The sequence below is a fragment of the Rhinatrema bivittatum genome, chromosome 7 (genome assembly GCF_901001135.1).
Source record: "Rhinatrema bivittatum chromosome 7, aRhiBiv1.1, whole genome shotgun sequence".
Classification (NCBI taxonomy): Eukaryota; Metazoa; Chordata; class Amphibia; order Gymnophiona; family Rhinatrematidae; genus Rhinatrema; species Rhinatrema bivittatum.
The window spans coordinates 33421054-33448042 of record NC_042621.1 but is presented as its reverse complement, the minus strand read 5'-3'; the positions used below and the strand labels follow the sequence as shown (position 1 = coordinate 33448042).

Genomic DNA, 26989 nt, shown 5'->3' with positions numbered 1-26989 from the left:
TCCTACCCATCACCCCAGGCTCTATTACTTGTACTTTGGGAGGAAGGAGACTAAGTCTGTCGCACCAAAAATGAAAACCTGAAGCTCCCACCAGTGCTCTGATGAACAGCACTACCCTCCAATGGCTCAAACACTATCCCAAACAAAAGCACCCTCCAATGGCTCAAACACTATCACAAACCAAAAGCAACAGCTTTACCTAGGGCAGGGTCCTATTGCTGTAAATTTTCAATTGAACCAACAGAACAACAGTCCAAAGATGATGCATAGGAGTTTTCAGGATCACATAAGACCTGAAGAAGGGACAGATGTACTCTTAAATACTCATATCCTAATGTTTGGAAAATTCTTATATTGGCCCAATAAAAAGCATCATAACCTGCAAAGAATGCAATCAGCTTTATCACCCTGCAGTCCTATCCATGGTACAAAAATTCAAAATACTTTCTCATGAAACTGACCTATAGAATTGTGCACATCTTTCACTACGGCCTTCAGATGCTCATGCAGGGTTAACCTTGGGGCCTCTGAGTGTCTTCCTAGGCACTCTGCTGGCACCATGAACTGCTCAAGATCCTCAAAGGAGCTCTCGGTGTCTCGCTCAGCACTGTCCTCTGGCACTTGTTCCTGGCTGTCCAAGTCTTCGAGGACGGGCACAGTGGACAGGCTGTAGCGCTTAGTTTGTGAGTTGCTTGTGTTCTCCTCTTGGACAGATGGCATGCACTGCAGGCTCTGGGAGGTAGTGAGCCGCTGCCCCACTGGGGTCGGCTTCAACAGTCCTTCACTGCTACATGAGCGTGGCAAAGGGTCAGCAGATGTGTCAGGGTCCAGGATGTGATTGCTGATGATGGGGTACAGCTTGTTGTAGATTTGACACTGCAGGCTCTTCAAGAGCTGGGAGATGGGGTGATCAGGGAAACTGCAGCAAAATAAAAAATTGGAGAAATTACATACCTGATAATTTCGTTTTCCTTAGTATAGACAGATGGACTCAGGACCAATGCGTATTGTGCTCGCCTAATAGCAGATGGGAGTCGGAGTCAGATTTCAAAGCTGACGTCAGCCTACATATATCCGTGCAGCGTGCTTAGCTCTTCAGTATTGTCTTCGAAAAGCCTGTGTGGATATATGTTGCTTAAAACTTGATTATACTTGATTAACTTTGAACTGGTTCAACTGATTATATATATATAAAACTTTTGGAACTGGAGACTGCCAGGGTACTGAAACAATAAATGCCGACACCTGGGCAACTGCTGGTATCTTGGATTAGAGGTAGGCTGTGGCTTACCCGTACTTGTTCAGTCTCGAGATTTCATATCCGAGGTTCTCGATTTCTGGAGCAGCCGTGCGCAGGATGCTGAGTCCATCTGTCTACACTAAGGAAAACGAAATTATCAGGTAAGTAATTTCTCCATTTCCTAGCGTGTAGCCAGATGAACTCAGGACCAATGGGATGTACAAAAGCTACTCCCCTATAGAGTGGAAGGCTGCCTGTGGCCCACTTAATGCTGCCCTTGTGAAGGCTGTATCCTCCGTGGCCTGAACATCCAGGCAGTAAAACCTGGAGAAGGTGTTTAAGGAGGACCATGTCGCCGCCCAACAGAGCTCGGCTGGCGACAGCAGCTTGGTTTCAGCCCAGGAGGCCGCCTGGGCCCTTGTAGAATGCGCCTTCACCTGTCAAGGTAATGGTTTTCCTGCCTCTACGCAGGCAGCATTAATTACTTCTTTGATCCAGCGGGCTATGGTGGCCCGCGATGCTGCTTCCCCTTGTTTCCTCCCGCTGTGAAGAACGAACAGGTGGTCAGTTTTGCGCAAGGATTCCGATCTCTTCAGGTTTCGGACTAGGTGGCAGAGGAGGCGTGAGTCTTCCGAATCTCTGTGCTCATCTGGTGATAGTAAGAATATGGTCTGGTTCATAAGGAACTGGGAAACCACTTTAGGAAGGAAGGATGGTATTGTACATAGTTGTATGGTGCCCGGGGTGAACCTGAGGAACGGTTCCCGACAGGATAATGCTTGAAGTTCAGAGATGCGCCGGGCTGAGCATATTGCGATCAAGAACACTGACTTTAAGGTCAGGAGACGTAGAGACAGGGCGCTTGTTGGTCTGAAAGATTCCTCTGCTAGGAAGTCTAGTACTAGGTTGAGGTTCCATAGAGGCACTGGCCACTTTAGTGGTGGTTGGAGTTGTTTGACTCCTTTCAGTAAGTGGGACACATCAGGATGAGTTGATAGTCTGATGCCGTCCACTTCGGACCTAAAACAGGCCAGTGCTGCGACTTGGACCTTAAGGGATTTAAGGGACAACCCCTTCTGCATGCCGTCCTGTAGGAATTCTAGGATTATGGGCATCTTGGCTTTCCTCGGAAGGAGACACCACGGTCTTCACACCAAGCTTCAAATACTCACCAGATCCGGATGTAAGACAGAGATGTGGAGAACTTGCATGCCCGAAGCAGGGTATCAATCACGGCTTTTGAGTAGCCGCGCTTCTTTAGACTAGTCCTCTCAAGGGCAATACTGTAAGAGAGAATCAAGCCGGGTCTTCGTGGGAAATTGGTCCATGCTGAAGAAGGTCCCTGTATGGCGGTAGAATTAGAGGATTCCCCGCCAATAGTCTTCACATGTCCGCATACCATGGTCTTCTTGGCCAGTCTGGGGCGACTAGTAGGACTAGTCCCCTGTGGTGTTCTATCTTGTGGATGACCCTCCCCAGTAGTGGCCAGGGTGGGATGGCGTACAGGAGGCTTTCCTCTGGTCAGTTGCTGGAAGAGAGTGTCGATTCCCTGAGATTGTAGTTCTCATCTGTGGCTGAAGTATCTGGGGACCCGGGCACTGTGACAAGTTGCTAGTAGGTCCATGGCTGGGAGATCCCATTGATTTACTATCAGCTGGAAGGCTGTGTCCACCAGCGACCATTCCCCTGGGTCTAGGCTTTCTCTGCTGAGATAGTCCGCCGAGATGTTGTCTTCTCCCGCAATGTGGGAGGCAGAGATCCCTTGTAGATTTATTTCCACCCACTCCATGAGAGGGTCTATTTCTAGGGACATCTGTTGGCTCTTGGTTCCTCTCGTCGGTTAATGTAAGCAACGGTCGTTGCATTGTCCAACATGACTCTGACGGACTCGCCTTGGAGTCTGTGGCTGATTCGTAGGCAGGCTAGTCTGACCGCTCGCGCTTCCAGGCGATTTATGTTCCATCCTGCCTCTTCCTTGTTCCATTGTCCCTGGGCCGTCAATTCCTGACAGTGGGATCCCCACCCTCGCAGGCTTGCATCCGTGGTGAGCAAGATCCACTTCGGAGCGGATAGGTTTACGCCTCTGCTTAGGTGTTCTTCCTGTAGCCACCATTGCAGCTGCTCCCGAACCTGAGTTGGTAGCTGGAGGCGAATTGAGTAGTTCTGGGACACTGGATTCCATTGTGACAGTAGGGAACGTTGTAGCGGCCGCATATGGGCCCTTGCCCACGGAACAACTTTCAGAGTTGATGTCATGAGGCCGAGGACTTGAAGGTAGTTCCATAGCTTGGGACGGACCGAGGTCAATAGCTTCCTTCTTCGTGGAGGGGGAAGGAAGACCTTGTTCTGTTTAGTATCGAACCGGACTCCCAGGTATTCTAGTGACTGGGAGCGCTGTAGACCACTCTTGGTTATGTTCACGACCCACCCGAGTTCTTGTAGTAGATTCTTGACTTTGGTGGTCGCATGGCGACTCTCCTCTGGAGACTTTGCCCTGATCAGCCAATCGTCCATGTAAGGATGTACCAGGACTCCTTCTTTCCTCAGTGCTGCCCCCACTACCACCATGATTTTGGTGAAGGTTCTGGGGGCGGTAGCTAATCCGAAGAGTAACACTGGGAATTGATAATGATGACCCAGTATCGCAAATCGCAGGAAGCGCTGGTGGTTCTGATGGACCGGGATGTGAAGGTAAGCTTCCGATAGGTCTAGGAAGGTTAAGAATTCTCCCGGTTGTGCCGCCATTATAACGGATCACAGGGTTTCCATGTAGAAGTGAGGAACCTTCAGGAAACAGTTGGAATGTTCCTTCTTTCTTGGGAACGATAACATAGATGGAATAGTGGCCAGTATTTTGTTGAAGCGTGGGCACTGGAGCTATTGCCTTCAGGCTGAGTAGTCTTGCTAGTGTGGTTTCCACTGCCAGTCTCTTGAAGTGGGAGTGGCACGGCGATTTCATAAATTTGTCTGAGGGAATGCTTTGGAATTCTAGTGAGTACCCCTCTCGAATGATGGTTAGGATCCACTTATCAGAAGTTATCTCGACCCATCTTTGGTAGAAGAGGGTAAGTCTGCCCCCCTATGTCTTCTTCCTGTGGATGGGTCTGCATCTTCTCATTGTGGGGTTCGGCCGGGGCCTGCCCCTGAGCTTGCTCCTCTCTTAATGTGCCTGTTCCGAAAGGACTGAGACCTTCCTGAAAGACGAGGAGCTTGGGACTGTGTGTTCTTGTAAGGCTTAAAGTGCTGCGATCATCTACCCTTGGTTCTTCAGGGGGAGGAGTGCTGATATGTTCTTTTGTTCCTGTCCTCAGGTAATCAGGGTACTGGAGATTCACCCTATTTATTGGCTATTTTCTCCAGTTCGCTCCTGAACTGGAGGGATCCTTTTAAAGGGCATTTTTGTGAGGTTCGCTTTGGAAGTCGCGTCAGCCGACCAGTTTTGGAACCATAATTGTCTTCTTGCCACCACTGCGACGGCAACACCCCTAGGTGCGGTGTTGGTCTGCGGTAGCATCGGTGAGGAAGGAGACCACAGGCTCCATCGCTTCTCCAGGCATGGTTGCGTCTCTGGCGAGTATCACACAGGAACATGCCACTAAGGCGCAGCAGGAAACAATTTGTAGCGTCATTGCTGATACATCAAAGGACTGCTTAAGGATGGCTTCCAGCCTTCTATCTTGGACGTCCTTTGGTGCCGCTCCTCCCTCCACTGGGATTGTAGTGCATTTTGAGACTGCACATATCATAGCATCCACTTTGGGGAAACGTAGAAGTTCCTTAGCCATGGGTTCCAGCGAGTATAGGGCTTCTAGAGCCCTCCCCCCTTTGAAAGTGGCCTCTGGAGCATTCCATTCCAGGTCAATCAATTCCTTAATGGGCTCCAACATAGGGAAATAGCATGAGGCCTTACAGAGGTACACCAGCATGGGATTCTTCTTAGGATCCGCTATGGACTCCTTGCCTGGGAGACCCAGTGTCTTCATAGTCTGGGACACTAGGGTTGGTAATTCGTCCTTGTGGAAGAATCGGAGCATGGTCCGGTATGGCTCCATCCCTGGGGGAATTTCTCCTTCTTCTAGGGAGTCTGTTTCGTCCTCTGAGGTATCTGGATCCCCATCAGAGAGGCTCTTGGTTAGGAGAGGCATGTCTCGAGAAGCCCGGGAGATGCTGGGAAGGACTTGGGCTTCCGGCTGGGTTTGAGTCAGGTGGACAGCAGGGGCTGGTTGTGCCTGGGCAAAGGTTTGCAGCCCTTTGAAAAATTCCAGCCAGGAGAAGGTTCCTGGATCCATGTTGATCCCAGGAGGGGTCGTAGTGGTAGCCCCGGAGGAATTTTCTTGTGGGGGCGCAGAGTTGGAGATACTTAGGTCCGGGATGCCATCATCCGTGGTACCGGATCCCTCTCCTGGCTGTAGAGGGTCTTGATTTGGTTCTCCCTGGTTCTGTTTGCACAGGAGAGATTCCAATTCAGGCTGCAAGGCTCTTGGCTTTCTTGGATGGCAGTGCCATTATTTGTGCGCGTGTAGGGCTTAGGAATTCGTCCGTGTGTGGAGTTATATGCGCGGATGCGTTTAGTTGTGAGCGTCAGAAGCGAAGTAGTTATGCGCATGAAGTGCGCACAAGTTGTGCATGCGGGCAATGGAGTTTGTACACGCGGCACAATTATGCGTCCAGTCGTGCGAGCAGCCTAGTTGTGTGCGTCGCTGTGCGCACAACTCAGAAGTGCGCACCGCTGTGCGCTCAAACCGTACTTAAGCACTTAAGTTAGATGCTTCGGGCCTCCGGTCTCCCCCGCGCGTACCGTCTGTCGTAGGGAGAAAATGGCGCTGACGACCCCGAAGGCAAGATGGCCACCCCCACCCCTCCCGGAGGGTCTCCATGTGTGTGGACCCTCGCACCGAATCGGGGCCTGCCCCAAAGAAGGGCTGCTCAACCCAATTTAAACCTCGGAGGAAGGAAGGTACAGCTGTTCGAGCCTTGGAGACCGGAGACTTAGAAGTAAAGGTTTCTACCTTACGGGGTCGCATGCTGGATGGTCTCCAGCTGCGAAGGGAGAGTGAAATACCTTCACCGCCACGCTCGAATCTGCACCCGCTGCCTTTCAGCCACCCTGGGGGCTATGTCCATGCCGGGAATCGGCCGGCGGACTAAGGCTCGCCTCTGAGGGATATCGAATCAACCTCAGGAAAGTCTTGCTTGGGGGAGGGACCGTCAGGTTTCACCGCAGGAGAAGCAGGGCTCTCTTAAGGTAAATTTTCTCTTTCTTCTTTCTTGCTGTAAATGTTACACTATTCTTGTTTGGGATAGTGTCCGCATCTGCTATCGAGACGGAGAAATACTGAAGAGCTAAGCACGCTGCACGGGTATATGTAGGCTGATGTCAGCTTTGAAATCTGACTCCGTCTCCCATCTGCTATCAGGAGAGCACAATACCCATTGGTCCTGAGTCCATCTGGCTACATGCTAGGAAATGCTGTATTTAAAAAGTTAAGACATAGTCATCCTAGGTTAGATTATAGTGCTTATAAATCCTGCTGTCTTTGCTAAGATTACAGCAGTGAAGGAGGCACTACCAGCCATCCCACCAATTACTGGTAAGAGCACCAGACTGGGATCTGCACTCCTACGTGATCATCCCAGCTTGCACACTGATTCTCAGTCATTTCAATCCTGTGCCCCAGTCTAACCACTTATAAATAATAACAACCTATCTTTGCCTGCGGGACGCATGTATAGCTTTCTTCCCAGAGGTGGCAGCACAATTTATACTCAGCTTCCCGCTTCTTGATAATCATAGAATGAATGTACAGAAAATGTGTTTGCAATACCGATCAGTTGTAAATGCACTAACCTGCATTATGCATCAGACAAACTTAATTTACATTTAAAATTATTGATGGAACAGGAGATCATCTATTAAACTGGATAAAACATAAGGAAAAATCCCCTATAAATCAGGGCTGAGAACCAGGGCATCTAAAACTGGGCACCTGGTCCCTAAAATTCAGGAAAGCAGAAAATAAAAACAAGGAAGAAAGAAAAAAACACACCTACACTAAAAAATTGAATGAAGGAAGGAAAAAAAATTACCTAACTCCTAAAAATCTTTTACTGTCACACACACACAGTTCCATGGGTACACATTAGACAGTTAATGAGAAATTAATACTTACCTAATAATTTCCTTTTCTTTAGGACAGTCAGATGAATCCAGAACAAGTGGGTTATGCACATCTACCAGCAGTTAGAGATGGAGCAAACTGACGTTACAGTATATATACCCCTGCAGTGTCATCAACCTGCCAGTATTCTCTTCAATACCAACTGTGAAAAGACTAGCCAAAACTTAATTAAAAATAGATACCCATTCCAATACTCAGCCAACAGGCAACACTGAGCTCAGACAAGAATGCAATAACACTAATCTAGAGGCTGGAGTAAGAACATAAGAAATTGCCATGCTGGGTCAGACCAAGGGTCCATCAAGCCCAGCATCCTGTTTCCAACAGTGGCCAAAACCAGGCCACAAGAACCTGGCAATTACCCAAACACTAAGAAGATCCCATGCTACTGATGCAATTAATAGCAGTGGCTATCCCCTAAGTAAACTTGATTAATAGCAGTTAATGGACTTCTCCTCCAAGAACTTATCCAAACCTTTTTTGAACCCAGCTACACTAACTGCACTAACCACATCCTCTGGCAACAAATTCCAGAGCTTTATTGTGCATTGAGTGAAAAAGAATTTTCTCCGATTAGTTTTAAATGTGCTACTTGCTAACTTCATGGAAAAGAAAAGTATTCGTTACCTGCTAATTTTCGTTCCTGTAGTACCAAGGATCAGTCCAGACGGTGGGTTATGTCCCCCGTCCAGCAGATGGAGTCAGACAAGGCTTCGGAGGGTGCTGACATATTAACCAGTGCACCCTCTGTAAGAGCTCAGTATAGAGTATATCAAAGCCAGAATAATAACTTACGAAGGATGGATCAAGTGTCCCCAACCATAACAGAACATAAAGTAAGGCAACTAGTGCCATAACTGTAACTTGCAGAAAGAACCGTGAAACAGTCTCAAAGGACGAGATTAACAACGTGTTTCAGAATGAGTCGAGTAGATCGAGCAGGAAAGACCGTAGAAACCCAGCAATCAATGAGGTGGGCGTCTGGACTGATCCTTGGTACTACAGGAACGAAAATTAGCAGGTAAGGAATAATTTTCTTTTCCCTGTATGTACCAGGATCAATCCAGACGGTGGGATGTACCAAAGCTTCCCTACACTGGGTGGGCCCTTGAAAGGCCTGCTCGAATGACCTGGTCGCCAAAGTGTCCGGAGGTGGACGACGGTAAGTGCAGTCGATAATGTTGTGCAAAGGTGTGCAAAGACTTCCAAGTCGCTGCCCGGTAAATCTCTTGGGAGGAGACGGACTGTACCTCGGCCCAGGAAGCTGCCTGTGAGTGAAGAGAATGGGCTTTGACGCCCAGCGGAGGAGTCCGACCCACACCAATGTATGCTGAGGCTATGGCTTCCTTAAGCCATCTCGCAATCGTCGTCTTCGAGGCCTGGGACCCCTTCCTCGGCCCTGGCCACAGGACAAACAAATGGTCCGAGACTCTGATGTTGTTAGTGACCTCCAAGTAGCGAATTAGAGTGCGTTTGACATCCAGGAAACGAAGAGATCTTGGTTCTTCAGCTGTGAAGGACGGAAGCTCTACCGTCTGGTTCAGGTGGAAAGTCGAGACAACCTTGGGTAGAAATGAGGGAACTGTACGTAGAGACACACCGGTGTCCGTGAAACGGAGGTAGGGTTCCCGGCAAGAGAGCACTTGAAGTTCCGAGATGCGGCGTGCGGAACAAATGGCCAGCAGAAAACTGTCTTGAGCGTGAGATCCTTGATGGTGGCGTTGCTCAGAGGCTCGAAGGGAGGACCTGCCAGAGTCCTAAGGACCAAATTAAGGCTCCAAGAAGGGCACGGATCCCTCACCGGGGGCCGTAAATGCTTCGCTCCCTTGAGAAAATGGGCAATATCAGGCTGTACCAAGAGCGAAGAATGATCTGTGTACTGAATGAGCGAGCCCAGAGCGTCCACTTGGACCTGTAAGGAATTGTAGGTGAGGCCTTTGTCCAGTCCGTCTTGAAGGAACACCAGGATCTGAGGAACCAAGACCCTTGTGGGATGAGTACCTTGCGCTGTGCACCAAGCCTCAAAGACCTTCCAGATCCTCACGTAAGCGACCGAAGTCGAAGTTTTGCGGGCCTTGAGGAGAGTCGAGACTACTGCATCAGGGTATCCTTTGCGCCTGAGTTGGCGCCATTCAAAAGCCAGGCCGCAAGACAGAAGCATTCTGCCTGATCAAAAAATACTGGTCACTGATGGAGCAATCGATGAAAATGGCCCAACCGAAGTGGGCCGTCCACTGCTAGATGGAGCAGATCTGCGAATCAGGGGCGACGTGGCCATTTGGGAGCCACCAGAATGACAGGCCCCCGATGGAGTTCTATTCTCCGAATGACCTTGCCCACTAGAGGCCATGGGGGAAAAACAGAGTAGAAGGTGGTGCGGCCAAGGGAGCACTAGAGCATCTACTCCTTCTGCCCCGCGCTCCTGCCTGCGGCTGAAGAATCGTGATGCTTTGGTGTTGAGCGACGTCGCCATCAGGTCCAGGCAAGGTGGCCCCCAGCGATGAATGAGAAGTTGCATTGCTTCCTCGGAGAGAGACCACTCTCCGGGGTCCAATCGCTGACGACTCAGGTAGTCTGCCTGAATGTTGTCTACGCCACAATGTGTGAAGCTGCCAGGCGTGCTAAGTGCTTCTCCGCCCACGCCATCAGGCGTGCCATCTTGAGCGATACGTGTCGGCTCCTCGTGCCTCCCTGTCGGTTGATATATGCTACGGTGGTCACGTTGTCTGAGAGGATCCTTACCGCCCAATTCCGCACCAGGGGTAGGAAGTGTATTAGGGCCAGGCTCACTGCTCTTGTTTCCAGCCGATTGATCGGCCAGGTCGCTTGTGCCTTCGTCCACTGCCCCTGCGCTGAGCTCCAGTCGCATACTGCCCGCCAGCCGGATAGGCTGGCGTTGGTGGTGACCACCACCCAATCCGGTACCTCAAGGGAAATGCCTTGGGCCAGATGTCGCGGGTCCAACCACCAACTCAAGCTGTCCTTGGCGAACTGGGGGAGATGGAGAACAAGCTGGTAGTCCTGCGAGACTGGTTTCCAGCACAAGAGCAGAGCTGCTTGTAGAGGACAGAGGTGCGCAAAGGCCCATGGAACGAGATCGATCGTGGACGCCATGGAGCACAAGAGCTGTAGATAGCCCCAGGACGTGGGCGCTGGTAACACAGTAAAGTGCTGTATCTGCTCCAGGAGGGACTGGGCCTTGTCCGGGCGTAGGAAGACCTTGCCCTGAAGTGTATCGAAACGTACTCCCAAGAAGTCCAAGTACTGCGAAGGGATGAGGGAACTCTTGGCGAAGTTCACCACCCAACCCAGGGAACGGAGGAGACAGACGACCCTGGTGACCGCCGACTGCCTCTGTGCAAAGGACTTTGCTCGAATAAGCCAGTTGTCCAGGTAGGGGTGAACTAGGATCCCCTCGAATCGCAGGGCTGCCGCCACTACCACCATGATCTTTGTGAACGTCCGCGAGGCGGTCGCCAACCCGAAGGGGAGAGATTGGAACTGAAAGTGCTGATTCAAAATTTTAAAGTGAAGGAACCTCTGGTGGGCCTTGAGGATGGGGATGTGGAGATAGGCCTCTGTCAGATCGAGAGAGGCGAGGAATTACCCCTGATGTACTGCCGCAATCAAGGAGCGCAGCGTCTCCATGCGGAAATGGAGGACCCTTAGAGACTTGTTGACCTCCTTGAGATCCAGGATTGGGCGAAAAGACCCGTCCTTTTTGGGTACGACGAAGTAAATTGAATAGTGGCCCAAGCCCACCTCTCTGAAGGGGACGGGAGAGATGGCCCTGAGGCTCTGAAGTCTGTCCAGGGTCTGTCGTACTGCCAGTCTCATGTGACTCGAACCGCAGGGTGAGAAGAGAAACCTGTCCCTTGGGAGGCGGACAAACTCCAATGCGTAGCCGTTCCTTAAGATGTCTAGGACCCATGGTCCGAGGTGATGTGGACCCACTCCTCGTAAAAGCGAGAAATTCATCCTCCAATCCGTGGGATTGAGAAGTGGGTGAGCCCTGCATCATTGAGTGGATTTGGACAAGGTCCCCTGACTCGTCCCCTCCCGAGTGGGCCTGCGACCACAAAGGAACGGGGTCAAGACTGGGATCTGGAAGAAGGTGACCGGGGCCCTGCCTGTCTGTAACCACGGTAGCGACGCTGCACCCGGGACCGAGTTCTGGAGGGAGTAAAAGACCTGAAGTTCCGCTGGCGATCCTCAGGCAACCGGTGGACCGCGTTCTTTCCCAGAGACTTGATGATCTGGTTGAGATCCTCACCGAAAGGAACTTGTCCTTGAAAGGGAGGGAGCCCAGGCTGGACTTAGAAGAGGAATCCACCGACCAGTTGCGAAGCCATAGGAGACGCTTTGCCGACACCACCGAGACCGTGGATCTCTCCAGGACACGGAACAAATCATACAGTGTCCGCTCTGTATGCTATGGCGGACTCTAGGCGGTCAGCCTGGGTCGCTTTCTCGGGTGGCAAGACTTGCGAGGTGAGTAGCTGTTGGACGCAGCGGAGACTCGCCCTCTGCGCGAGGGAGCTACAGATGGCAGTGCGCATCCCCAGGGCCGAGACCTCAAAGACTCTCTTGAGGTAAACTTCCAGCTTTCTATCCTGGAGGTCCCGCAAAGCCATGCCACCAGTAACCGGAATAGTTGTCCTCTTGGTAACCGCCAACACCACCGAGTCCACCTTTGGGACCTTGAGCAACTCCAGGAAGTCCTCCGGGAGGGGATAAAGCTTCTCCATGGCTCTTCCGACCTTAAGAGAGGATTAGGGAGTATCCCTTTCCCTGGCCAATAGTTGCAGAAAGGTGGGATGGGTGGGAAAGGCCCAGGACAGGGGGTGCATACCGGCCTGGACAGGGTCCCCCTTCTTGGCGGATGAAGCGACGACTGGAGCAGAGGTTCCCGGCGGGTCAGGCGGGGGATCAAGGTCCAACTCCTGAAGTATCTGAGGGATGAGATCCTTGAGCTCCTCTCTCCTAAAGATGCGGAGGACCTGCGGGTCATCTCCATCTAGCTGGGCCTCCAAGAGAGAATCATCCGGATGAGCCAGAGGATCCCCCCCTGATAAGGGAAAGAGCCCGCCCCTCCCAGCGAGGGTGGTGCAAAGTGGACCCTGGGGGCCCCATGGGAGGTCCCTGGTGCCCCCCCGCTGTGTCCTGGGTCCCCTGCAGAGCATCCACTAACCGTGGGGTCTTGGCAGGAGTTGGATCCGGAATGGGCACCCTGGGAGCCTCTAGGCGCTGCAGGTAGGCATTGTGCATGAGCACGATGAACTCCGGGGAGAAAGGTGGGGGACCCGGGGGGGGGGGGGGGGGGTGGCGATCGAGGAGACATCCGGGGGGCCCTGGGCACCGAAGGCAGTAACCAGCGTCAGGATCGGTGGGGGACTGTTGCAGGGATCCTGCTCTTCTTCCCCTTATGGCTGCAGAACGTGATCCGGAGGATTCAAGATGGCCGCCGTTCCCGCTAAAAGCGGCAAAGGGGCCGGCCCACGCTGCCCGAGTCGTGCTGAGGCGCAGGAAGAAGAGTTGTCTAGTGGCCCGAAGATGCCCTCCCCACCAGGGAGGCACCTAGAACAAATGCTCTCTCTGGAAAGCCTCGACTGCGGCATGCTCGCAGGCGGCCGGGGGAGGGAGGGGGGCGAGCCAAGGGGGGGGGCCGATTGATGGGAGAATCGCCGCGGGGAGTGGGAAAGCACACCTCCGCTACCCCCGAGTGCCCCGGATAGGCAGCAGAGGAATCTCACCTCCCTGCTGGAGCGGCCCCGGTGAATGAACGTCTCGGGGCGTGGGCGGCAAAGTGGGGAGAGGCTGGCACCACCAGCTTCCACTACCCCAAACACAGCTCCTAAGCTGAAAAGGGAAAAATTTCAAAAACAAATTTAAGAGATCCACTTACCCCAAAGAAAAGGAAGGAGGGGGGGAGTAGGAGGGGAGAAGTGACTGGAGCAGCCCTGCCTGCAAGCCACACAAACTTTCCAACCTCCCTTTACTTTTTTTTTTTTTTCTTTTGAATAAACTAACTTGATCCAACCTTAACAGAAAAAACTTAAGAGAAAGAAACAATTGAAGGAACAAGTCTTCATGCAGGGGAAGCTTCAGGTTCCCCTACTCCTATCTGCTGGAGTCAGAGAGATACTGAGCTCTTACAGAGGGTGCACTGGTTATTATGTCAGCACCCTCCGAAGCCTTGTCTGACTCCATCTGCTGGACAGGGGACATAACCCACCATCTGGACTGATCCTGGTACGTACAGGGAATACCCCCTAGTCCTTCTATTATTCGAAAGTGTAAATAACCGATTCACATCTATCGTTTAAGACTTCTCATGATCTTAAAGACCTCTATCATATCCCCCCTCAGCCGTCTCTTCTCCAAGTTGAACAGACCTAACCTCTTCAGCCTTTCCTCATAGGGGAGCTGTTCCATCCCCTTTATCATTTTGGTTGCCCTCTGTACCTTCTCCATCGCAACTATATCTTTTTTGAGATGCGGCGACCAGAATTGTACACAGAATTCAAGATGCGGTCTCACCATGGAGCGATATAGAGGCATTATGACATTTTCCGTTTTATTAACCATTCCCTTCCTAATAATTCCTAACATTCTATATGCTTTTTTGACTGCTGCAGCACACTAAGCTGACAATTTTAAAGTATTATCCACTATGATGCCTAGATCTTTTTCCTGGGTGGTAGCTCCTAATATGGAACCTAACATCGTGTAACACAGCAAGGGTTATTTTTCCCTATATGCAACACCTTGCACTTGTCCACATTAAATTTCATCTGCCATTTGGATGCCCAGTCTTCCAGTCTTGCAAGGTCCTCCTGTAATGTATCACAATCCGCTTATGATTTAACTACTCTGAATAATTTTGTATCATCTGCAAATTTGATAACCTCACTCGTCGTCATTTCTATGTTTCTATAATTTCAAAGGGGGTCGGATTTTGGAAGGCCTGTACCTTTTGGATCCAGTGGTAAGAGAGCGCTTATGTTTTTTCCCAAGGTGTAAATTGTATTTATGGTATTAATTGTATTTATTTTATGTTTGATTTATGTAAACCGTTGTGAAGGCACGTCTGATGTAACAGTATATAAATAACAATAAACTAAACTAAACGCACTTGTGATCCACTTGGAGACTGCACACACTATTCCTGTGGAAGGGGAAGTGGCCTTGAAGGATGCTCGTGCTAAATAGATTGAGACTATCCTTAAGCGAGCATTTGAAGCAGTAGCAATTACCTTGCAGTGGCAATTACCTTGCAGATCACTTCTTGTTGTTCCTTGGTGGCTTGCTCTTGTTTGCTTCTCTCCCAGGAGGTTGATGACTCTGGGGAAACTCCAGGGCAGTTGTGGAATCAGTTGCTGCCTTCTTGGCGGAGGCAGGCTGTGATTGGGTCCGCACTTCGGCCAGAGGGGTGGCTTTAATTGTAGCGGCCAGGCATCAGTTATGGTTGAGAAAATGGTTGGCTGATGCGACCTCCAAGCTGATGCGACCTCCAAGAGCATGAGAGGTCTTGAACAAGTAGATGTGACTCGGTTATTTACACTTTCGAATGATAGAAGGACTAGGGGGCATTCCATGAAGTTAGCAAGTAACACATGTAAGACTAATCGGAGAACATTCTTTTTCACTCAACGCACAATAAAGCTCTGGAATTTGTTGCCAGAGGATGTGGTTAGTGCAGTTAGTGTAGCTGGGTTCAAAAAAGGTTTAGATAAGTTGTTGGAGGAGAAGTTTATACATCAGTTTATACATCCGTTTCCCCACCAGACCTACCAGAACGCCCTACACAGCAAACATTCACACTCCTTCTCCCAAACTCTTCCACCTAACAACCACTAAACAACGTGCGCTATCCCTTGCTGGACCCTCTCTATGGAACTCGATGCCCACCCACCTACGCCTTGAGACCTGCTCCAAAAAATTCAGACAAAATCTCAAGACCTGGCTCTTTACACGAGCATACACATGAACCCCCTTTCATCTCTCTACATTCTCCCACACCCCTCCCCTCCCGCCCCTCCACTCGCCCCCCCCCCCCCAGCATAAGACCGATTTCCCTCCCTCATTATCTCTTTCCCCCTAACATTTTATTGTAAATAATACACTTGTATATAATTATTTTTATTGCATTTATACAACCATTTTATAGCATTTATCTTTGTTGTACAGCATTACCTTTGTTTCCTCCCCCCCCCCCCTCCCCTACCCAGTTCTCTTATCAGTTCAATGTAAAGCCCCGTTGGCTATTTTTTGTTCCATGGAAACCGATGTGATGTATCTCCTAACGAATGTCGGTATACAAAAACTTTAAATAAATAAATAAATAAATAAATAAATAAATAAAAAAAATAAGTCCATTAAAAGTTATTAATCAAGTTTACTTGGGGAATAGCCACTGCTATTAATTGCATCAGTAGCATGGGATCTTCTTAGTGTTTGGGTAATTGCCAGGTTCTTGTGGCCTGGTTTGGCCTCTGTTGGATACAGGATGCTGGGCTTGATGGTCCCTTGGTCTGACCCAGCATGGCAATTTCTTATGTTCTTATGTTCAGAAAATGGACCACATCCGAATGAGCCGACAAGAATCCACCATTGACCAGACCCCTGAAACAGGTGAGAGCAGTTACTTTTACCCTTAAGGAATAAAGGGACAAAACTTTATTCAAGCCATCCTGTAAAAATTCCAAAATGAATGGTATATTGACTGGACAAAGAGAGTACCATGATCCTCCACCAGGCCACAAACACTCTTCAAATTCGTCCACAGGCCAAGGAAGTGGAGAACCTTCTAGCTCTTAGCAATGTGGAGATCACTGCCGCAGAGTATCCATGTTTCAGCAAGTGAGCCCTGCAAGGGCCATACTGTAAGACAAAATCAAGTCGGATCTTTGTGAAGGACAGGCCCCTGCTGCAACAGGTTCTAGTGCGCCGGATGTCGAAAAGGCAAATCCACCAGGAACCTCCACAGATCTGCATGCCACGGTCTCCTGGGCCAAGAGCATCATCCCTCTGTGGCATTTGATCCTTCCAATCAATCTGCCTAACATTGGCCATGGAAGAAAGGCATACAGCAACTTGTCTTCTGGCCACTCCTGAACTACAGCATTGATCCCCAATGACCTCAGATCTTTTCTGCGGCTGAAGAATCGTGAAACTGATGCAGTGCGCAAAGTCGCCAACAGGTCCAGGAACGGGAGACCCCAGTGATCCTAAATCAGCTGAAACTCCTCGTCTGACATCACCCACTTTTCTGAGTCCAGACTTTCCCTGCTAAGAAAGTCTGCTCTTACACTGTCTTAGCCTGCGATATGCGAGGCTGAGATCATCTAGAGATGCACCTCTGCCCATTCCATAAGACGATCTCTTTCCTGCGACACTTGCTGGCTCTTGGTACCTCCCTGCCAACTGATTTAAGCCACAGTCATTGCACTGACTGACATTATGCGGACCGAGCAACCCTGCAGCCTGTAAACATGCCAACCAGACCGCCCTGGCCTCTAACCAATTGATGTTCCAGAGAGACTCTCTGCACTCCAGCGCCCTTGAGCTGTCAGCTCCTGACAGTGAGCTCCGCAACCAAGGAGACTCACATCCATTGTCAGGACTAGCGCCAGTCAGGAGGGGATAGCAAAATTCCCTTCTGTAAATGATCCACCTGCAGCCACCAATGCAGTTGGGAGAAGACCTCCATCAGCAGGTGGAACCGAATCGAATAGTCCTAAGACTGCGGATTCCACCGAGACAGCAGGGAGCACTGAAGAGGACGCATATGTGCCCTCATCCACAGCACCCTTTCCAGGGTTGACACCATTAAGCCAAGGACTTGCAGATAAGACCATACAGTCGGCCACAAAGTGTTCAACAACAGACGGAGCTGAGCTAGTAATGTATGAATTTGAGCTTCTGGCAGGAACATCTTGGCCTGCTTCGTGTCAAACTGAACCCCCAGGTATTCCAGCAATTAGTAGGCTGAAGACTGCTCTTGGCTAGATTCACCACCCAGCCGAGCTCCCGCAATAGGTAAATCACCTTGCGAATCACCAGACAGCTCTCTTCCAGCGACATGGTGCGAATCAGCCAGTCATCCAAATACAGGTGTTCTAAGAGTCCATCCTTTCTCAACTCTGCCGCAACTACCACCATTACCTTAGAACAGGTTCTGGGAGCAATGGCCAGACCAAGGGCAGTGACCGAAACTGAAAATGGAGTTCCAGAACTGTAAACCGCAGGAAGTGTTGATGTTCTAGTTGGATGGGAATGTGGCGATGTGTCTCCGACAGATCCAGAGAGGTAAGAAATTCCCCCAACTGCACCGCCATTATCACCAAGTGCAATGTCTTCATATAAAAATGCTTCACTTGCAGATGACGACTGACGCCTTTGAAGTCCAGGAAGGGATGAAAAGAGTCCTCCTTCTTTGACACAATGAAATAATAGAAAATTGCCCCAAATTTTCTTGAGACATGGGCACTGGGACCACAGCCCTCATACTGGGGAGCCTTGCCAATGCAGTTTCCACTGCCTGCTTCTTATCCTCCGGCAAACAAAGAACCGGAGATTCGCTCCATTTACTGGCCAGTTCCTCCAACTCGCTACCAAACAAAAGCGAGCCATTAAGGGGCAATTTGGTGAGGTTAAGAACATAAGAACATAAGAAATTGCCATGCTGGGTCAGACCAAGGGTCCATCAAGCCCAGCATCCTGTTTCCAACAGAGGCCAAAACCAGGCCACAAGAACCTGGCAATTACCCAAACACTAAGAAGAACCCATGCTACTGATGCAATTAATAGCAGTGGCTATTCCCTAAATATAATTGATTAATAGCCATTAATGGACTTCTCCTCCAAGAACTTATCCAAACCTTTTTTGAACCCAGCTACACTAACTGCACTAACCACCTCCTCTGGCAACAAATTCCAGAGCTTTATTGTGCGTTGAGTGAAAAAGAATGTTCTCCGATTAGTCTTACATGTGTTACTTGCTAACTTCATGGAATGCCCCCTAGTCCTTCTATTATTCGAAAGTGTAAATAACCGAGTCACATCTACTTGTTCAAGACCTCTCATGCTCTTGGAGGTCGCATCAGCTTGGAGGTCGCATCAGCCAACCATTTTCTCAACCATAACTGATGCCTGGCCGCTACAATTAAAGCCACCCCTCTGGCCGAAGTGCGGACCCAATCACAGCCTGCCTCCGCCAAGAAGGCAGCAACTGATTCCACAACTGCCCTGGAGTTTCCCCAGAGTCATCAACCTCCTGGGAGAGAAGCAAACAAGAGCAAGCCACCAAGGAACAACAAGAAGTGATCTGCAAGGTAATTGCCACTGCAAGGTAATTGCCACTGCTTCAAATGCTCGCTTAAGGATAGTCTCAATCTATTTAGCACGAGCATCCTTCAAGGCCACTTCTCCTTCCACAGGAATAGTGTGTGCAGTCTCCAAGCGGATCACAAGTGCATTTAGTTTAGTTTAGTTTATTGTTATTTATATACTGTTACATCAGACGTGCCTTCACAATGGTTTACATAAATCAAACATAAAATAAATACAATTAATACAATAAATACAATTTACACCTTGGGAAAAAACATAAGCGCTCTCTTACCACTGGATCCAAAAGGTACAGGCCTTCCAAAATCCGACCCCCTTTGAAATTATAGAAACATAGAAATGACGGCAGAAGAAGACCAAATGGCCCATCCAGTCTGCCCAGCAAGCTTTCGCACTTTTTTTTTTCCCTCTTTCTCACATACTTATCTGTTTCTCCTGGCTCTTAATAACCTTTTTTATTCTATTTCCTTTCCACCCCCGCCATTAAAGTAGAGAGCAGTGTAGGAACTGCATCTAAGTGAAATAGCTTAATTAGTTAGGGGTATTAACCACCGCAATAAGCAAGCTACACCCATGCTTATCTGTTTATCCAGACTATGTAATTCAGTCCTTGTTGGTTGTTGCCTGATTATAGATCCACATTTCTTCATTCCCCCCCCTGCCGTTGAAGCAGAGAGCTATGCTGGATATGCGTGAAGTGTCAAACTTTCTCCCCTGCCATTAAAGCAGAGAGCTAGGCTGGCTTTGCATTGAAAGTGAAGTATCAGTCTTGCTCCCCTGCCATTGAAGCAGAGGGCTATGCTGGATATGCATTGAAATTGAAGTATCAGGCTTATTTGGTTTGGGGTAGTAACCGCCGTAACCAGTGGCGTAGCTACGGGTGGGCCTGGGTGGGCAGTGGCCCACCCACTTTCCATTCAGGCCCACCCAAATTTGTTTGCAAGACACTGCAGCCAATAAAAAGCAGGCAGTATCAGCAGGCACCCAAGGGAGAAAAAAAATTAAAACCAGCTGGTGTGTTGCGGCTCCCGGTGTCCCACAGCCTCAGTAATACTTCCCTTTACCTTCTTCCTGCCCCCGCAGGCCAATGGGAAACCTCCTCCCTTCTTCCTGCCCCTGGGCCAATTGGAAGCCTCCTTAGTTCTTCTTGCCCCCACGGGCCAATGGGAAACCTCCTCCCTTCTTCCTGCCCTCGGGCCAATCGGAAGCCTCCTCCCTGCCAATGGGAGGAGAAAGTCTCTGATTGGCTGGTGGGGCAGGAAGAAGGGGGGCATCGGGCTGGGAGGAGTGGCAGTGTTCAAGCCACGGGCTGCAAGTGCTGAAATGCAGAGAGCCACAAAGAAGAGGCCAGCCGTGCCAGGAACCGCGATAGAGTAGGGAGTCCCCAAAGTGAGCATGCAGAGGCCGGTTGCTCCGTGGAGTCTCCTCCTTCCCCCAGTGAGCACGGCAAAACCGCATTTAAAGTAAAAGTGGCACTCAGCCTTGCTGATTTCAGATGGGGCAATTGGAGCTCCCAGCGGCCGTAAAAGCAGGCAGATGGGCCGCGGGAGCCTTGGGATATCCTGACAGAAGAAAGGCTTGAGTGCTGTGGCATATTTTTCTAAAATAAATGTTTGCTGCATCAGTGCGGCTGAGAAGGCAGCGGCAGCAATAGGAAATCTGCCACTGCGAAATTAAAGGGGAACACAGCATTGGGGCTCTAAGCAAAGTGTGTGTGAGAGACAGGGTTTGGGCAGGGAGGTGACGGGTGTGTGAGAGAGACAGTCTGAGCAGGGAGTTGACGAGGGGGGGGTGAGACTGGGCAGGGAGGTGACTGGGGTGTGTGTGAGAGACAGGGTTTGGGCAGGGAGGTGACGGGTGTGTGTGAGAGACAGTCTGAGCAGGGAGGTGACGGGGGGGGTGTGAGACAGAGACTGGGCAGGGAGGTGACTGGGGTGTGTGTGAGAGACAGGGTTGGGCAGGGAGGTGACGGGGTGTGTGTGAGACAGAGACTGGGCAAGGAGGTGACTGGGGTGTGTGTGAGAGACAGGGTTTGAGCAGGGAGGTGACGGGTGTGTGTGAGAGACAGGGTTTGGGCAGGGAGGTGACTGGGGGTGTGTGAGAGACAAGGTTTGGGCAGGGAGGTGACTGGGGTGTGTGTGAGAGAGGGTTTGGGCAGGGAGGTGACGGGTGTGTGTGAGAGACGGTTTGGGCAGGGAGGTGACGGGGGCGGGGGTGTGTGTGTGTGAGAGACAGAGACTGGGCAGGGAGGTGACGGGGGTGTGTGTGTGAGAGAGACAGTCTGAGCAGGGAGGTGACTGGGGTGTGTGTGAGAGACAGGGTTTGGGCAGGGAGGTGACTGGGGGTGTGTGAGAGACAAGGTTTGGGCAGGGAGGTGACTGGGGGTGTGTGTGAGACAGGGTTTGGGCAGGGAGGTGACGGGTGTGTGTGAGAGACAGGGTTTGGGCAGGGAGGTGACTGGGGGTGTGTGTGAGACAGGGTTTGGGCAGGGAGGTGACGGGTGTGTGTGAGAGACAGGGTTTGGGCAGGGAGGTGACGGGGGTGTGTGTGTGTGAGAGACAGGGTTTGGGCAGGGAGGTGACGGGGGTGTGTGTGTGTGAGAGAGACAGTCTGAGCAGGGAGGTGACTGGGGTGTGTGTGAGAGACAGGGTTTGGGCAGGGAGGTGACGGGTGTGTGTGAGAGACAGTCTGAGCAGGGAGGTGACGGGGGGTGTGTGAGACAGAGACTGGGCAGGGAGGTGACTGAGGTGTGTGTGAGACAGGGTTGGGCAGGGAGGTGACGGGTGTGTGTGAGACAGTCTGAGCAGGGAGGTGACGGGGGTGTGTGTGTGAGACAGAGACTGGGCAGGGAAGTGACTGGGGTGTGTGTGAGAGACAGGGTTTGGGCAGGGAGGTGACTGAGGGTGTGTGAGAGACAAGGTTTGGGCAGGGAGGTGACGGGTGTGTGTGAGAGACAGTCTGAGCAGGGAGGTGACGGGGGTGTGTGTGTGAGACAGAGACTGGGCAGGGAGGTGACTGGGGTGTGTGTGAGAGACAGGGTTTGGGCAGGGAGGTGACTGGGGGTGTGTGAGAGACAAGGTTTGGGCAGGGAGGTGACGGGTGTGTGTGAGAGACAGGGTTTGGGCAGGGAGGTGACGGTGTGTGTGAGAGACAGGGTTGGGCAGGGAGGTGACGGGTGTGTGTGAGAGACAGTCTGAGCAGGGAGGTGACGGGGGTGTGTGTGAGACAGAGACTGGGCAGGGAGGTGACTGGGGTGTGTGTGAGAGACAGGGTTTGGGCAGGGAGGTGACTGAGGGTGTGTGAGAGACAAGGTTTGGGCAGGGAGGTGACGGGGGGCGGGGTGTGTGTGTGTGAGAGACAGAGACTGGGCAGGGAGGTGACTGGGGTGTGTGTGAGAGACAGGGTTTGGGCAGGGAGGTGACTGGGGGTGTGTGAGAGACAAGGTTTGGGCAGGGAGGTGACGGGGGGCGGGTGTGTGTGTGTGTGTGAGAGACAGGGTTTGGGCAGGGAGGTGATGGGGGGGCGGGGGTGTGTGTGTGTGAGAGACAGAGACTGGGCAGGGAGGTGACGGGTGTGTGTGAGAGACAGGGTTTGGGCAGGGAGGTGACGGGGGTGTGTGTGTGTGTGTGAGAGACAGTCTGAGCAGGGAGGTGACGGGGGTGTGTGTGTTTGTGTGTGTGTGTGAGAGAGACAGTCTGAGCAGGGAGGTGACGGGGGTGTGTGAGAGACAGGGTTTGGGCAGGGAGGTGACTGGGGGTGTGTGAGAGACAAGGTTTGGGCAGGGAGGTGACGGGTGTGTGTGAGAGACAGGGTTTGGGCAGGGAGGTGATGGGGGGCGGGGGTGTGTGTGTGTGAGAGACAGAGACTGGGCAGGGAGGTGACGGGTGTGTGTGAGAGACAGGGTTTGGGCAGGGAGGTGACGGGGGTGTGTGTGTGTGTGTGTGAGAGACGGTCTGAGCAGGGAGGTGACGGGGGTGTGTGTGTTTGTGTGTGTGTGTGAGAGAGACAGTCTGAGCAGGGAGGTGACGGGGGTGTGTGAGAGACAGGGTTTGGGCAGGGAGGTGACTGGGGGTGTGTGAGAGACAAGGTTTGGGCAGGGAGGTGACGGGGGTGTGTGAGAGACAGGGTTTGGGCAGGGAGGTGACTGGGGGTGTGTGAGAGACAAGGTTTGGGCAGGGAGGTGACGGGTGTGTGTGAGAGACAGGGTTTGGGCAGGGAGGTGACAGGTGTGTGTGAGAGACAGGGTTTGGGCAGGGAGGTGACGGGGGGCGGGGGTGTGTGTGTGTGAGAGACAGAGACTGGGCAGGGAGGTGACTGGGGTGTGTGTGAGAGACAGGGTTTGGGCAGGGAGGTGACGGGGTGTGTGTGTGTGTGTGAGAGAGACAGTCTGAGCAGGGAGGTGACGGGGGTGTGTGTGTTTGTGTGTGTGTGTGAGAGAGACAGTCTGAGCAGGGAGGTGACGGGGGTGTGTGAGTTACAGGGTTTGGGCAGGGAGGTGACCGGGGTGTGTGTGTGTGTGTGTGTGTGTGAGAGACAAAGACTGATCGTAGGGTTTAATTGGGGGGGGGGGGGGGGGGGGTGTGGCCAGTGCTTTCATTAGGCAGACTAGGCGGTGGCCTAGGGCGCCACAATTTTGGGAGGTTGCAAACTCCCACCAGCACAAGAGGTCCTGCGACAAATCCAATACCAAAGGAGGGGGCGCTGTGCTGGAGCTGCTGCCAATACGTAATCCAGGGCAGGGGTTGCATTTCTGAAGGTTCGCCTAGGGTGCCAAATACTCTTGCACCGGCCCTGTGTGTGTGACTTGTGGGCCCTAAAGAAGAGGAAAGTAAGAACAGAGCTTCAGCAGCCGCTGCTGCTCCTGGTCTGTGCTTTCAAGGGAAAGGAGTAGGAAAGGTGCTGGAGAGGGTAAGTAAAGGTGGCATTTTAAGTTTATTTTTCTTGATTGACTGCCATTTTAATTATTGGGTATTATGTGATGTGTCTGCTGTTTGAAATATTTTATTGATATTTGGACAATTTTTAATAATTTTTACGAGTTTTGTTGGATGTTATTCTGTTCATCAGCTGTTTTGAAACATTTATTAATATAGTTTTACAGTTATTTCTGTGTGGGGCTCTATAGCAGCTTGGCTTGTTCTGTTTTCCTAATAGGAGGTGAATTAGTGTTTAGGACCTGATTTAATATTTGTAGTGTTGCCTTTTCATAGATAGGGCTGTTATGAGTTCCATAATGCAGACTTTGTTTAGTGCCCACCCATGTTAACCTTGGGCCCAGCCAAAAATTCATTTCTGGCTATGCCACTGGCCGTAACAAGCAAGCTACTCCCCGCTTTTTTGTGAATGCAAATCCTTTTTTCCACATTTCCTCATTGCCGCTGAAGCTTAGAGCAATGTTGAAGTCGCATTAACCGTGTGTATGTTTACTGAATAAGGGTATTATCACCAGGTAGTAGCTATCATTCCCGTGAGCCACCCACTCTTCATTCACATCCTCTAGACTTTATGGATCCACAGTGTTTATCCCACGCCCCTTTGAAGTCCTTTACAGTTTTGGTCTTCACCACTTCGTCTGGAAGGTCATTCTAGGCATCCACCACCCTCTCCGTGAAGAAATACTTCCTGACATTGGTTCTGAATCTTCCTCCCTGGAGTTTTAAATCATGACCCCTGGTTCTCCTGATTTTTTTCCAATGGAAAAAGTTTGTCATTATCTTTGGATCATTAAAACCTTTCAAGTATCTGAAAGTCTTTTTCATATCATCTCTGCTCCTCCTTTCCTCCAGGGTGTACATATTTAGATTCTTCAATCTCTCCTCAAAAGTCATTCGATGAAGACCATCCACCTTTTTGGTCGCCCTTCTCTGGACCGCCTCCATCCTGTCTCTGTCTCTTCGGAGATACGGTCTCCAGAACTGAGCGCACTACTCCAGGTGAGGCCTCACCAAGGACCTGTACAAGGGGATCATCACTTCCCTTTTCTTTCTCGATATTCCTCTCTCTATTAGGCTCTGCGGCGCCCCACTCAAGATCAATTAATTCTTGAATGGCCTCCATTACGGGGAAAAAACATGAGGAAAACAAAATGGGATTTCTCTTTTGCTCAGACACGGAATCTGCCCCAGGAACACCAAGCAATTTTCAAGGACTGGAAAGTCAGAGCTGGCAGTTCTTCTCTCTGAAAGAACTGCAACATAGTTCCATACATGTCTGATCCAGGGGAATTTCACCATCCTCAAGAGAGGCAGGATCGGCATCATTATCCGTGCCATCCAGATCTCCATCCAGAGGACCCACTGCCACTCCAGGAGTACTCCGGCACCCAACAAAAAATCCAGACAAGATTTTCCCCCTGCGCCTCTGCTCTAGGAGCATGGGACAGGGCCGAGGACTGCACCTAAAGAAAGGACTGCAACACCTGGAAAAATTCTACCCATGAAAATGTAGAAGCATCCAGACCAGGAGGGTCCCAAGGTGTACTCACTGAGCTACCTTCCTTGCTAAGGAACTAGTTAGGGGAGTTCCAAAATCAGGTGCCCCACCTGAATAGTCTTTACCAAGATACACATCCAGAGGGGAAGAACCAGGCTTAGTGAAATCAGAGGACAATTCACCCTGAGCCTCCAAACAACGCTGGCACAAATCAACGGGCACTCCTGGCTGAGATGTCCATATATAATAAGCAGTGCAGAGAGAAAGACGCTTAGCCTTCTTAGGCACAAGCACCATAATGGCTGACAATGCACCGAGTGGCGGATGGAGGCATACATCTAGCTGTTTGTATTTATTTATTTTTTTAGATAGGCGCTCAACTAGGTGCCTAGAAATTATGCGTCCAACACTTAGGTGCACACACCTAGGCGGCCAAAAATTAAGCACACGAAACACTTAAGCACATAGTACCACTTCTGCGCATAGGTAAGTGCACAGCCACTACGTGTTGCTTAAAGGAAAATTGGTTCGTACCTGCTAATTTTCATTCCTGTAATACCACAGATCAGTCCAGACCAGTGGGTTATGCATCCCTACCAGCAGAAGGAGTGAGAGAGCAAAACTTGGGGCACTGCTAAATATACGAGAGTGCCACCTGCAGTCCCTCAGTATTGGCCTGTACCCAAACCCACGACAACTAAATAACTAAACTAACGGGCGAAGGGGTTGGAACCCAAACACAACAGCCAAACAACTCGCCCATAATTGAACAATAAAACTAGAATACCACCTCAGACCCTGCTCCTTCAAGAGCAGAATAGGAAAACTCAATTCAGCCAAATATTCGAGCAGTCTTTTGGAATCTGAAAAGGGGATGGGCTTCTGGACTGATCTGTGGTATTACAGGAACGAAAATTAGGAGGTAAGAACCAATTTTCCTTTCCTGAACATACCCAGATTAGTCCAGACCAGTGGGATGTACCCAAGCCAACCTACACTGGGCGGGAACCCGAAAGATCCGCGTGCAGACACTCTCACCGAAGGATGATTCATCATGAGCCTTAACATCCAAACGATAATGCTTGGTAAAAGTTTGAAGGGAGGACCAAACTGCCGCCCTGGAGATTTCCTGCGGTGACAGAAGCTGACACTCAGCCCAGGAGATAGCCTGGGCCCTAGTGGAATGAGCTGTCAGACCCAAGGGAGCCTGACGTCCTGGGGCAACTTAGGCCGAGCAAATAGCTTCCTTAAGCCAGCGCGAAATTGTAGCCTTAGAGGCCGTGTCACCCTTTTTGGGTTCGCCGAATAAAACCAACAGATGATCTGAATGCCAGAAGTCCCTGGTAACCTCCAAACAGCGCAAGAGAGCACGACGCACATCCAAAAGATGAAAATCTCTCTCCTGGGGGGGAAACCCGGGACCACTGCGGAAACCCTGGCAGATCCACCGACTGAATGACATGGAAAGCAGATACTACCTTGGGGACGAAGGAAGGAACCGTGCGTTGCGAGACTCTATCCTTGTAGATTCTAAGGAAAGGATCCTGACACCACAAAGCCTGCAACTCCGAAATCCGGCGAGCAGAACAAATGGCAACCAGGAAGATGGTCTTCAAGGTCAAATCTTTTACTGATGCTCTGCATAAAGGTTCAAAAGGAGCTCCCACAAAGCACATGAAGCACCAGGTTTAAACTCCAATCCGGACACAACCGGCGAACGGGAGGGCGTAAATGTTTAACCCCCTGGAGAAAACGGGTAATATCTGGATGAGCCGCCAGCGAACGA

At 50.8% G+C, this 26989-nt stretch overlaps 1 protein-coding gene across 3 annotated transcripts in view; it reads right to left on the bottom strand.

Annotated features, from left to right (window-relative positions):
* Nucleotides 1–26989, bottom strand: part of VPS9D1 (VPS9 domain containing 1) — a 306602-nt gene that overhangs the window by 134589 nt on the left and 145024 nt on the right. For all 3 annotated transcript variants that reach the window (XM_029608215.1, XM_029608216.1, XM_029608217.1), the window contains exon 10: nucleotides 462–919. In XM_029608215.1, coding sequence (XP_029464075.1) covers nucleotides 462–919 — 458 coding nt within the window. The remainder of the gene's footprint in view (nucleotides 1–461; nucleotides 920–26989) is intronic.